The sequence below is a fragment of the Nannobrachium achirus genome, assembly GCF_963921795.1.
Source record: "Nannobrachium achirus genome assembly, chromosome: 16".
NCBI lineage: Eukaryota > Metazoa > Chordata > Actinopteri > Myctophiformes > Myctophidae > Nannobrachium > Nannobrachium achirus.
In genome coordinates, this window is record NC_137823.1 from 35,784,115 (window position 1) to 35,797,374 (window position 13,260).

At 41.7% G+C, this 13,260-nt stretch overlaps 1 protein-coding gene across 1 annotated transcript; it reads right to left on the reverse strand.

Annotated features, from left to right (window-relative positions):
* Nucleotides 1–1,798: 1,798 nt before the first annotated feature.
* On the reverse strand, nt 1,799–12,888 carry trmt6 (tRNA methyltransferase 6 non-catalytic subunit). The gene is made up of 12 exons (XM_080744463.1): nt 12,693–12,888; nt 12,004–12,134; nt 10,182–10,291; nt 8,409–8,500; nt 7,262–7,345; nt 6,853–6,977; nt 6,213–6,383; nt 5,788–5,936; nt 4,337–4,422; nt 3,376–3,478; nt 2,423–2,509; nt 1,799–2,294 (listed from the first exon to the last, which is right to left on the reverse strand). The coding sequence occupies exons 1-12, from the start codon at nt 12,788–12,790 to the stop codon at nt 2,112–2,114; spliced, it is 1,419 nt and encodes a 472-aa protein (XP_080600589.1). The 5' UTR covers nt 12,791–12,888; the 3' UTR covers nt 1,799–2,111.
* Between the last annotated feature and the right edge of the window lie 372 nt (nt 12,889–13,260).

Consider the following 13,260-nt stretch of genomic DNA (forward strand, 5'->3'; position numbering starts at 1 on the left):
GAACCACCTCCGTGACAAACAGAGCGTGCCCTAGATAGGAAATGAATAAAGTGATTAATGTGTTCCTGTGCAACGGATTGTTCTGCGACTCTGACAGTCATTACCGCCGGTACGGATAATATTAACACCCTGTTGTTGACAGTTTAGTTCATTGAAATACGAGTAATTCTTGGCTATAAAGGATAAATGGCAGTTACTGTTTGCCATTCTAGACAGCATCTCTCGTTATCTCATCTTGAATGTCTCTTTTCATTTCCTCAACCAGTCTCGTCTTCACCTCAATTGAACCAGAAATGTCCCAATTATATCCACTCTCTCTCTCTTAATGTGTTATAAAAAAGGGAACATTGTCTGTGACTGTTCTTTGGATAAGTCAAACACCCAAAAACGGGAGAGGGGCCCAGGCCAGGGTGGTTGTAGAGCCTGACATTGACACATCCCACTCCTGGGATTCCAAAGACAATAGTAACACTAAATGCCCAGTAGTCAATTAAAGAGATTTAGCAAATAGAGGGGCAATCCATCGCGTGTAGCTGTATGCCTCCTTGTTTGAGCAGATCGCCCCCCCCGCTACCCGTTTCTCTCTCCCAGACCAGCGCAATGATCGCTTCAGCACACACACACACACACACACTCGCACACAATTTGGTACGCACACATGAACGCATGAACGAAAACACCACGCTCACAGTAAAAACAATTATAAACAGATCATATATTGCAATTTTGCTATTTTGATGCAATTAGACTACAGAGCGCCGAGTATATTTCGCATTATACAGAGTGCATTTGTGCATGTTGTCTATTGCGCTAGGGTTATATTGTCTCTAATAATCGCCAGTATATTTCTATGTATCTTTGAAGAAAATAGATATTGTCATTTTCATGCGTACCAAAAAGTGTGCGAGTGTGTGTGACTGTGTGCTGAAGCAATCATTGCGCTGGTCTGGGAGAGAGAAGCGGGGTAGCGGGGGGCGATATGCTCAAGGCATACAGCTACACGCCAATCCATCACCACACAATGCTGGCTCCTACACCACATGGTTGGTCTGAAAAGACAGACCAATTCAAGACCTTGGGCCAAATTGAAGATACAGTATATGGTTGCTGACAATATATATCATTGTTTTCAGGAAACGCAGCTGGAGAATCTGACAGCGATGGACAAGGAGCTGCAGAAGATTGTTGCCAAGCTGCATGACAACAGAAAGTGAATGAGCTGGGCCCTGGCAACACTTCCACCCTGAGGCTACGACTCTGTGCTTGCCATGTGTAAAAAACAAAGACAAAAGCCTTGCCAAAATGATTCTATTAACTTATTCAACTTATGTGTTTGGATGTTCTGAAATCAATCAGCATGGGAATGGTTTTCATTGTTTATACATATCTGTAATTAAGACATGCTATGAAATGAGCTTTGCTATTTTGTTCAGAGTATAAAAAATATATATATATTCGAATTGTGCTAAGCCCAAATTGATGTTCAATTGTGTTTCTAAACGTTTGCTCAATCTGCGTTCAATAAAAGAGAAATGATTCTATTCTGGGACTAAACGAATAGCTTGCAATCTCTTACCGCATCTCATCATAATAGGGCTGAAATACACAGACAGAGTACATGCATTTTATTCTGTGCAGAATGCAGATGTAGGCGACATTGTAAAGATGTGTCTGTTAATGACTCATTTATTCAACATGGCACTTAACTGCATAAAAAAAATAAAAAATCATAAAACATAAAAGATGAGAGGATTTAAACCCCCCCAAAAAACATTTCGTCAACAACTTAAAGCAACCAACAGAAGGTTGCGACCCGTTTTAACGGCTCCTTACGCAACACAAACAATGAGTCCCTCTGATAATTCACACAGGCATACAGTGCGCTTCACCCTCCAGGCCATCATCTGCACTGATCTGAGAATACAAGACAGGGACGGCGGGGCTATTCTGATGAACGCTAACTGGACACATCGTCCACCCCCGCCGCCGCTCCAGAAATGTCAAATCAGTTCAGCTGAAAAGCGAGGCTCCATCCTGCAGGGCGCCGTTCGCTCCGGGCTACTGGAAACGCACCCTTATATGTCACTCGTGCCTGGAAGTGGCGTTTTTGTTTATCCCTCGGTCTCTGTCAATTTGAGTCTCTTTGGCGCCGGTTCCCCCGCCTTCTGTGTGCCCACGGGCTTGGACGCCGCCGCCGCCGCCGCGGTCGGTTGGACCTCGACGGTTGTTCCTGAGAGAAGGTAGCCTCCGCCACCGCTCATCTGCAGCACGGGATGAGTTCTGTTCTCCAACACCTGGGGAGATGACAGAAATACAACCGTCAGGTCAGTTAAGAGAGGATGTGGAACACATTGAACAAAAAGGACAAGAGGGGGAACATGAGCGGATCAGAGTTTAAAGAACAAAAAAAAAAAACAGTCACCTGGTAATGCCTGAGCCAGGAATCAGTGAGCTTGAGGCCGACAGTGCCTCCTTGCTCCTTGAGTTTATTGTAACACTCGATGAGAGGCTGCGGGTAAAACACAAACATATAAAAAAGGTAGATAATCCCCATGGGGAAATCTAGCTGCTTCACTGGCCTGCAGAGTAGCAACACATTAGAAAGTACAAGCAGGTAAGTCAACACAATCAGACACAAATACCGACTATGAAAAGAGACTAAACAGAGAATAATATAAATCAAAAAAGGGAAACAAACTAAACGCATGGATGAGGAGTATCAAAGGGAAAGGGGTTATAGTGTGAGCCTATAGGCAGGAACACAGACACAACAGTAAGCACGGGTAGTGATTGGCATTATAACTCCTCTGCAGTGGCAGGACAGTCCACAAGCAGTAAAAGTAATAAGGAGCTTTCCCTGTGGAATTCTGAGCAATGAGGCGAGGCTCGGTGTAATGGCAGCGAACGATAAGAGAGCCATCTAAAAGAACACTAATGAGCTTCCAATGTGAGGTCAGGTGCCATTTCTGGAGTTTTAATGCACTCTGCTATATACAGTGTTTCTCAAACGTTTACATTTCAAGGTCTCCCCTTAACTCCGAAAGTGTACACATTTGTACACTGTCAGAGTTACAGACTTGTATTGGTCAATTTAGACCCCCATAAAGGAACCCACAGAGTCCCTAGAATCCACTTTGAGAACCACTGGGGTAGGAGACAATACAAACACACAGATGTGGAATTTTAAAACGACCCCAAAAGCGGTTCAAAATTAAGTCTCACATCATCTTATTCATTTATTTAAACGGGAGGGACAGCACACATAGATGAACACTACACATATATATAATGCTATGTGTAAATATGCCGGATTTATCAAGAATGCTAATTTCCATCTGTAGTCTCCATACATAAAACAGTATGTTATGATCTTACCTCTTTGTATTGGGAGTAAACCACAAATGGCCTGGAGGGAGCGAGGAACTTGAGGAGTCCCAGAAGAACTGAACTTGGGTGGAATCGACTGGCAATGATCAACCTAGAAGGTCAGGAGGGATACATGAATTGACAATCGATCAAAACCTCCCCGACAGGAAATGGATTCTAAAGCACATTCCCTTGTTGGAAAAGCATCGGTAAGCAATAACTTAAGTTAAATTACCAGTGATTTACCTGCATCATACCGCCTCTGCTTATTGAAGCTGCAACCCGTAACTTCTACATTTTATGTCCTACCCGGTATTCGAAGCTAGGTTGTGAGAGCTCATCCAAGAGGAAATCCTTGCATGGCTAGGGGTGAGATTGTGTTTAGAACCTTAAGGCAGCACTACTTGCGATTTACTTCTGGGATAGACTGAGAAATGTGTCTAACTTACGAGTTGAAGTTAGAGGTGACCCGGAGACATGTCGGCATGCCAAACAAACAAATCAATGATGCGCCTGATGACAGTCACAAAACACCACGCCTATTAATCATACCATCGCTAGCTGCTAGTTTTATCACTTCGCACGGGAAGGAAACGGACAAACAAACTGTCCGAGTGCACATTCACCTTGCGAGGACAATTCAGGCTCTAATCATTGTGCCTCGAGTTTGGATGATTGCAGAGGCTCTATCATGACCATGCTGAATTTTGGATGATTGCAGTGGTTTCATCATGGCCATGCTGAAAGAGGATAACCGAGTAATTGCCTTATCAATTTTAGCTAGTGTGTGTTGATTCCAGAGTCCAATCGAAAGTTAATTATACAAGAAGATAAAGAGAAGCAGAGTAATTGCTGGAAAAGAGAGGCAGAGTAATGCTGGAGGGAGAGGTGTTGAGGAACAGAAGAGAAATACTGTTGGAAAGAGGGGAATCAAGAAAATCTATGAAAATGGGAAAGAAATGACACTGACCCGTCTGCGTTCTTCCCCTCCAACAGAGCAGCAGTAGATGCTAGCTTCTTCCTCTTCTCCTCGTTCTTCACCCTCCTTTCCTGAGCCTGCACGTTCAAACCAGGACAAAAAGTCGTTTCATCAGTCAAATAACTGTTTTCTGATTCTCACTCTCTAGGTTTACTCTAGGTCTTCTTAAGTCAACAGACGTGATGTGTTTGTATCACCAAGTCATTTTGGGGGGAAAATTTGAAAGAAAGAATTTCCAATTCATGGCCTTTTGCTCATAAACATGTTCCGTTGTTGTTACTCATGCAACAACCTTTTACACATCAGGATCAACGTCTGTTGTTGGTTACAAGGAATAAAATGGAAGTTTATCTATTAGTCTTGTTGCACCACACTTTGAAAGTTACAGCTGTAGCCATGTGTGTTTTCTTGTCTGTTCTCTCCTCACGTATTACCTTTGGTCAGCAATAGCTGAATGGTTAGAGAGCCTGCCTGGGAAGCCAAAGGTCCCAGATTCAATTTTCAAGCCTCAGCAATGTGTCCCTGAGCAAGACACTTAGCCCATAACTGCTCCCTGAGTGCCGTAATAATGGCTGCCATCTGCTCCTCGTAGTTATAGCATGGGAAAATGCAGAGTACAAATTTCCCATACAGCATGTACAAATAAACAGTAACAACAAATACCCCGAGGAGTGGCGACCAAATAATATTATTCCTATATTATTCCTTGAATCCAGTAAGGAGCTACAGAGAGTTGATTGAACAAACCAGTGCTCAGTAAACTTAAGGGAGTTTCTGTTAAAAGCCTGGGGAAGAGAACAGACAGGGCCAGTACTGATACTGTTGTCTTAGACACAACTAGTTGTGTGTGTGTGTGTGTGTGTGTGTGTGTGTGTGTGTGTGTGTGTGTGTGTGTGTGTGTGTGTGTGTGTGTGTGTGTGTGATTGATTACTTCCATTTGCAAAGAGAAAGCGTTGATGTGTTAGGCACAATTGAGCAAACTCTTCAAGTGTATTATGTGGTCTCTCTCAAGTAAGGCTAATGATTAGTCTTAAAAGAGTAACAACTGGCCAATCCATGATGGTGGACTATCTAAATGAATGACAGGTCACGGTTTTAATCACTGATTTGTTAAGCAATGCTCAAAATTAAGCACACACAACCTAATTAAAATAAAACCTAAATGAACAAATCTATGCTTACTTTAATCCCTGTTGTCACAACCCACCCTAGTATGAGTCTAAAAGCCCTGCTAGAACCCTGTTGGCCAAAGGATGGCACTAACGGAAAGGCCACTGCATCACCAAAATCAATAGGCATCGTCCTGTGAGGAGCATGAAGGTGCACAGCAAATTAATCATCCAGTATTTTTCAAGATTTGTTGCTGTGCACTGGATGTACACAAATGACCTTGGAGGAAAATTGAATCACAGGAAGTATGGTTCGCAGGTAAGGGAACATACTTTGATTTCCTTGCGTTTTTCCCGTTCCTCACTCTCCTGGTCCAATGCTGGGTCAGCACTAGAGTTTGTCTCCATTTTCTGCTCCGCTGAACTCTCCTGTTGTTCTGGAACAGGCTGGTTTGGTTCCTCTCTGATCGACTGGCTGGCACCTGCAGCCGAATGACATAATGAATAGTAGCACTTCATTTTCTGGTCTACTGTACCCGTTTTATTTCACAACTGGCTTCTGTAACAAACATCCACCCCTTGAGCTGAAACAGCATTTTTCTCATCCTCGTCCCCGTCTCAACTTTATTGAGCCCCGTGGTGAAATCCAGGTGTCATAACAGGACAAGCAGTAAGCCTTTTCTTTTATAGGTTCCATCTCTCCCGTTGTTTCATCTCATTTTAGAAAAATGCCGCTAATAAAAAGAAAAATGCCCTACCATTAGTGGTGTCCTTGGCAGCAGCGTCCAAGGTGCCTGCCAGCAGAGCGTTGACATGGCAGATGGGAAACTCATGCAGCGTGTCGTGGAAGTGAGCAGGGAAGCCAAAACTCTCCATACCCGCTCGAACCGGGCCTCCGCCTGGATACATTTGGATCACTGAACCGTAGCCTGGATGGGAATGAGACCACAGCTGAAGTTAGAAATATAGATGCAGTGTGCCTGCTCATCCGATTCAAGCCCAACTGCAGCTCTATGCCCGTCACAGAAATACAGTGGAAATAGCTTATCTGCAAGCTCAAAGCTTGTAGAACTATTTCGACTATTAATGTTTTTTTTTTTTATTAAATATTTGTGATATTTGTCACATCTGCCATTCTGCCCAGTGCAACCTTTTTTCTTACAAGCCTAAAACCAACTGAAATGTAACTTTTATTCATAACGTTCAGATGTTCAACAACAGAAACACAATTAAATCGTTAATGGCAATTATTTGAGTGACAATTAATCGCCAAGTAGTCGTGACAGCCCTAACTGCACCCGATCGGCGACAACAAAAGGAATTCTTAAGTTATTGCACTGTTTAAAAGACCATCTGTTTGCAGCTTCACTGCAGCATAACTTGTGCCGCCTAGCATACCTCCCATTCTCTCCATAACGGCTCCCAGCACCAGACCAGCGCACGTCTCGAACACCAGGACTTTGCTGCCAGCGTGTATATTCCCTAGAGCCAACATCTGGGCTAGGGTGTCATACCGCATGTGACTGGAAGGAAGGAAGGAAGGAAGAGAGAGAGAGAGAGAGAGAGAGAGAGAGAGAGAGAGAGAGAGAGAGAGAGAGAGAGAGAGAGAGAGACACAGACAGACAGACAGACAGACAGACAGACAGACAGACAGACAGACAGACAGACAGACAGACAGAGAGAGAGAGAGAGAGAGAGAGAGAGAGACACACACACACACACACACACCTGGGGTTATAGCATCTCTTCTCAGCAGAGCAGAGTGTTTCCATACACTTTGATGTTGCAAATCCATGCGCTGACTCACCATATCTTCCCTGGTTCTCTGCCATGGTACATCATGGCCAGGATACGACAGGAAGGTTTTACTATTGTGACGTTATTCTCATACCTGCAGGAACACAACACAGGAATAAACACATTATGATTGTGTGAATTTGCAAACACAAATGCATCAACTTCAAGACGCTGAATGTACTTCGTTTTTTTCCCCAAGATCATTTTTTAAACTATCCCCGGCCTAAGGAGCATCTTTCAAATGCAAATCCAGTTGAGTTTTGTGCAGTCATAAGAGACCATTTATGACAAATATGTGCAATTTGCTTTTGCTTTTTTGAAAATCACAAGTTCCTCTTGAGTGAACAGTGTTTGGCTAAAAGTGTACCAGTTAGCCCTGTTGACAAGCCCACTTTGCACCACTTGTGTTACATGATTTCAATACAGTACTGTATGTGGTTGGAAGATAAATTGGTGGGGACAAAAGGGACATAAGTTTGCTTTTTTGTTATTGGTATTTTGTTATATATATTATTTTTTCGTTCTCTTTATTTAGTCTTATTGGCTAATTGATTGATTGCTCCATTCATTGTCCCTCATATGTAATTACCTTTTGTGCTGCTCACACACACACATGTGCAATTCTGGGTGTGTGTCCTTAAGTGCTGATTGACTGGGTCTCTGCTACTCTGCAGCCCTCTGTATATAATGACTTCTGTTTGTCTGTTTGCCTCATATATGCCCTGATGAAGACCCAGAGAGGGTCGAAACATGTCGGCTTTTATTATGTCTTGAAATAAAGTACACTGCTTTTACGTCCGTTCCCCTCCTTTTTATTTTTTGAGTGCTCGGATCCTCCTTCTCTTTTTTCGGAGACATTGGGTACTTTAAGTGTATTGCATTTCATAACACAAAACCAGTAAGACGCCCAAAGGGCGAGAAACAACTAGGTAGGGTGTAAAATGTATGCTAATTATTAAGGCCAGACGGGGCCAGGCCTTAATTTTTGGGCCCGTTGAGAACACTGAGCTGGTCGAGTCATCATTGTGATGTCAGAAAGGGTCAGCAGGTTTTCATAGTAAATTAAGCACAAGAATGGCTACATGATTTTGTTATCGCCAACATTAAAATCTAATCTGTAAACACAAATCATGTGTTAATCAACAGCAATGACTTACTTCTTCTTTTTCTTGTTAATGTATTTGTTCTGTGCAAACTCTGTCTTGTCTCTGAACGTTGTGCTGTTGTCTATGAGCTGCTGGATGATTTCCTGTACAGAGCATAAGAACATTGTAGGAGTAGGACCTTCAAGGCACCATGTTCTCTTGGTTGGAACTAGGGCTGTCACAATTATGACATAATCGTCTAATCGCAATTATTTGACATACCGGTAATCACAATTATTTGACATAATCGCAATTATTTTGTGATAATTGTCATAATCGTTGACATATACTGTATATGTTCAAACATTTGAAATATAGTGGAAATAGCAGATCTACAAGCTCACAACCTGTGAGCTTGTAGATCGGCTAAGTTGTCAAATATGTCCTTCATTTCTTTGTATATTTAGGTCATGTGTCATAGCTGCCATGTACAACTTCAAAGCCTACAAGCCAAACAGAAATGTAATTTTCAACGACAAAAACACAATTAAATCGTTAATCGCAATTATTTGAGTGACAATTAATCGTCATGTAAAATGTCATAATCGTGACAGCGCTAGCTGGAACGCTTAAAAAAAAGGGCTGTAAGTGATATTTTTGTTTGAAAACAACCTTTAACCCAATGAGTGCCCCGGGCCACAAGGTGCCGCTAGAGTGCCAGAAATATCTCTATAGGCCTTCACTCTAGCTTCCGTCGACACTGCCCGTAGTGCCTTGGGATTTCACTCCAGCCACTGTTATGTAGGCGAGAGGAGGAAGTTAGCTAACACTTAGCCATTAGCGTCTTTATTTTTTAGAAGCCCGATCTAAAGCTATTTCAGTCGCAAAAAAACGTTGTCTTTGGTCTGGGAACACAATTCAGAGAAAATCCTCTTTAAAGATCTGACTTTGTATTGGATTCGGCGGCGCGATGCGGCGGCGTTGCCCGATTACGGCCTGTGGATGGCCGAGTTTCGGCCCCGGCCATGGATGGAAATTGAAATCCGATTTCCATGGATGGAAATGGAAATCCGATTAATTAATTCATTTTATTAAATATCCCGGACTAGATCGGGATAGGCACCCCGGAATACGTCGCGCCGCCGACAGTATAGATTTTTTTTGGGGGGGGGCTCTAAACGTTATTTTAAACCATTTTCAATGGAATAAATCGTCGGACCATCTAGCATCACTCGTTGGAAAGCGTAGGACGACCCAGGACCACCCACATCTTTAAAAGCAGCTCAGGGTATGTAAAATAGCAAAAAAAGATTGTATTGGATTGAAAATATCCCAAACTTGTTCGGGATAGGCACAAGAAGGGTTAAAAAGGTTAAAACTACTGTATACTCTGATAGTAATCACTGCTATAATGTGTTTGTTCAGTAACAGAGATCTCCATGTCTCTCCAGCTCTTTAATTAACAGAAAATATATATATATTTTTAGGTGGGTCATCAATTTCCTCCAATCAGGAAAGAGCACCCATTTACAGATATCAGCTTCAATTTGTACTGTTTCAATTCAAAATTTGTCTGCAATTCTTTTGGTTTCATCACTTCCAATTACCCGTGTTTATCCTGTATTCTGAATGAGGCCTCGCTCAGATGGATGCATCCTGACCTGAAAAGCTATTTTTTCTGTTTACTAAAAAAGATGGGACAGAGAGACCCTTATATTTAATATATTATTAAACTTATAATATATTTTCTAGGATTTTCAAAAATAGAAGATCTACAAGCTCACAAAGTGTCACAATGCAATGCATCAATATCTAATAACTTGCTATACAAGTGTTTGCACGTACCTGTCCCTTCAGACCTTGCTCTTTGAGCGTTTCAATGTCATCCCGGGTGAGTTTCTGGGATTTCCCATCATCCATAATGTTTCGATTGTCTGTGCCAGCCTCTTTTGCATCTACAGAGGAACAGATTTGTTTTTTGTCCAAAACGAAACTGAAATTACAATATGTATTTTACAGAATAGAATATCAGTAACAACAAAGACAGTAAAGATATTAAAGGAGTAGTTCACCCCCAAAATGACTTTTTTTCTATTGATTACTCATGCCATGGAGACTAGAGTTCAATAATATTTTTTGGTTTTTGTCACATTCCTAAGACAAAAATTTGATTCGAGTAAATTTACCCCCATTGATTCCGGATGGTGACCCGTTTCAAAACGGGTCACCATCCGGAATGAATGGGGGTACAATTATTGTTATCACATTTTTGTCTTAGCGATGTGACAAAAACCAAAAAATATTATTGAACTCTAGTCTCCATGGCATGAGTAATCAATAGAAAAAAAGTCATTTTGGGGGTGAACTACTCCTTTAATGTAGTAAACTGCTTTCCTGAAAGTGATATAATTTAATACTTCCAACATTTTCCACTATGTCCACTGCACATTTATTCCACCACACACATGTATCAATACTAAGCCGTTTCCTTGAACTGTTTGAAACACAGAATATTTCAGGCTGCAATACATAAAGGGCTTGATGTTGCATGCAGTGTTGTGCACCAAATTAAATTGCAAATCTACAAACTCACAAGTCACAACGCATTGCATTGTGAGCTTGTAGGTCGGCTATTATCAGAGACACTAGTGTGCAACCAAGTATACATCTTGCTTTAGTGACTGTGCTTTAACTTATATTCTAGGCCAGTGGTTCTCAAATTGGATTCCAGGGACTCTGTGGGTTCCTTCAGGGTGGTCTAAATTGACCCATACAAGTCTGTAACTCTTGACAGTGTACAAATGGAACCAAATGAACCCTAACGGGTCCATTTGGTTCCATTTTGACACTGTCAGAGTTAAGGGGAGACCCTGAAATGCAAATGTTTGAGAAACACTGTTCTAGGCTACTATATCTGCCTTATACTTTCGTTACTTAATTTAAGAGGGTATAAAAAAATTATGATTAAAGACTGTTCTCCATGCCATTGCCATCATGAAGAACAGCCTCTGATCAAGTCTTTATTTACCTCAGTAATTAAAGTAAATTATGCCCAGTCAGTCACTAAAGTGCAGATGGTGAGAAGTTCTCTACCTGTCATGCATGCAGATAGTCTTTGAAAGATAGTGAGGCACAGATGTAACTACAATGCTGCACTGGACCTCGCTCCTTTCGGAACCCCTCACTCCACTGCTACGCAGCTCCGAGATGGGGTTCCTACTGGTCGCATGCCAGAATCTTCCGGCTGGGTGGACGATCCGCCGTTAGCGATCACTTCTTTCTTACCTTTGGTGAACATTCTATTCAAAAAGTGACGGGTTTCTGCTGATCTATACTTGTTTTACTCCTTTATCGTGGAAGAAAATCGAAGCACTGGGTTGAAATAAAGACTTTATATCGCTCATTAGGTCAGCCGGTCCCATGTTTTTGACATTCCGGAAGTTGCGGCTGCATAGGAAAACATTACTGCCTCCCCTGGTCACGTGGTATACACACAACGGGGAAAACACAGAACCAGCTGACCTAATGAGCGATATAAAGTATTTATTTCATCCCAGTGCTTCGATTTTCTTCCGAAAGGAGCTACACTGGACCACACAGCCATGTAGGGGTCCTATTATAAAAGCTTGTAGTTTATATACGCAGTGGTGTTATTGTAATTCAATACCCGTGGAGCTCTCTGTATCCTTGGGTTTCTGTGGTTGTAGATTGCCTCCATGAACAATCTCAAACGTTGTGCTGTAGAACTCTCCCACCGCCTTATCCAGGTAGAACCACTGCTTCTCAAAGTTTACTTTCCTGGAAAACAAGGTGGTAAAACATGACATGACATTCATCTCATGATGGATTAGATACTAACTAAATGAAAAATTATATGCATTACTTCTTCTACAACTTTCTGGCAGTGGTGAAATGTAAGTAACTAAGTACATTACTCAAGCACTGTACTTAAGTACAATTGAGTTATTTTTACACATTTTCAATAACTTAACTTTTACTCCACTATTAGAAAACTTTACTTACTTTGAAGATATAAATTAATATAAAACATAAACCACTTCAGCCATATTTTATACCCTAGCTATTTGAAAATAGACGATCAACAAGCTTGCAGATTTGCCATTTTCAAAAATGTTAATAGTACTTTTACCTTTGGTACTTCAAGTATATGATGCCAATACTTTTGCAGTTTTACTCAGATAACATTTTGAATTCCGGACTTTTGCTTATAACAGAACAGAGTATTTCTACATTGCAGTATCGATACTTTTACTTCAGTAATTAATGTGCGTATAGCCTACTTTTTCCCCACCACTGACCAACACTATAGCCAACACAAGTTGAATGAAAACTCACTTCTTTGGCTGAATCTGGACAGCTTTGAAGATGTCCCCACGTCTCAACACAACGTAGTCTCCCTCTTTCATTCTGTACTGGGACTCATCGTCCGCCATAATAAATCCTATGGTCTGTAGTTGTCAGCTACGTTAATACACGCTTTACAGTGTTGCTTATAACGAGGCACTGCTTACAACATGAAATGATGCTGATAGAAAAGTCATTCACACGTGTTAGCTTGTATTTCCTTAGCGTTGCAGGACGACTAGTCGATCGCAGAACGTGCGATTCGGATTCATCCCATAGCCCAGAGGACTGGCTTCTCTGTGATTGGCTAGTTGGCAGGGAACATAATACTATGGTTCAAATGCTAGGACTGTAGAAGGAAAAGTTGTCCAAATGACTTATTAATTCAACTGCCGTTTTAATTAAATATATTAGTTCACACCAAAAAACCGGCCGCGATAATGCTACACACATCCAAAACAATGTGTTAAACCAGGTTAAAACACCATCCCGTTGTGTTTTCTTGTTATTTATTCTGGCCACTACTGGTTTCCAGGCGACAGCTGTTGCCTGGCAACCA

Excerpts from the sequence above, each read along its gene's own strand:
- trmt6 (XM_080744463.1), bottom strand. The coding sequence starts at position 12,790 with ATGGCGGACGATGAGTCCCAGTACAGAATGAAAGAGGGAGACTACGTT. Across the intron at positions 4,423-5,787 it reads AAAAACGCAAGGAAATCAAA|GCTCAGGAAAGGAGGGTGAA; the intron begins GTATGTTCCCTT and ends TTGAACGTGCAG. Across the intron at positions 3,479-4,336 it reads GAGGGGAAGAACGCAGACGG|GTTGATCATTGCCAGTCGAT; the intron begins GTCAGTGTCATT and ends CTGACCTTCTAG.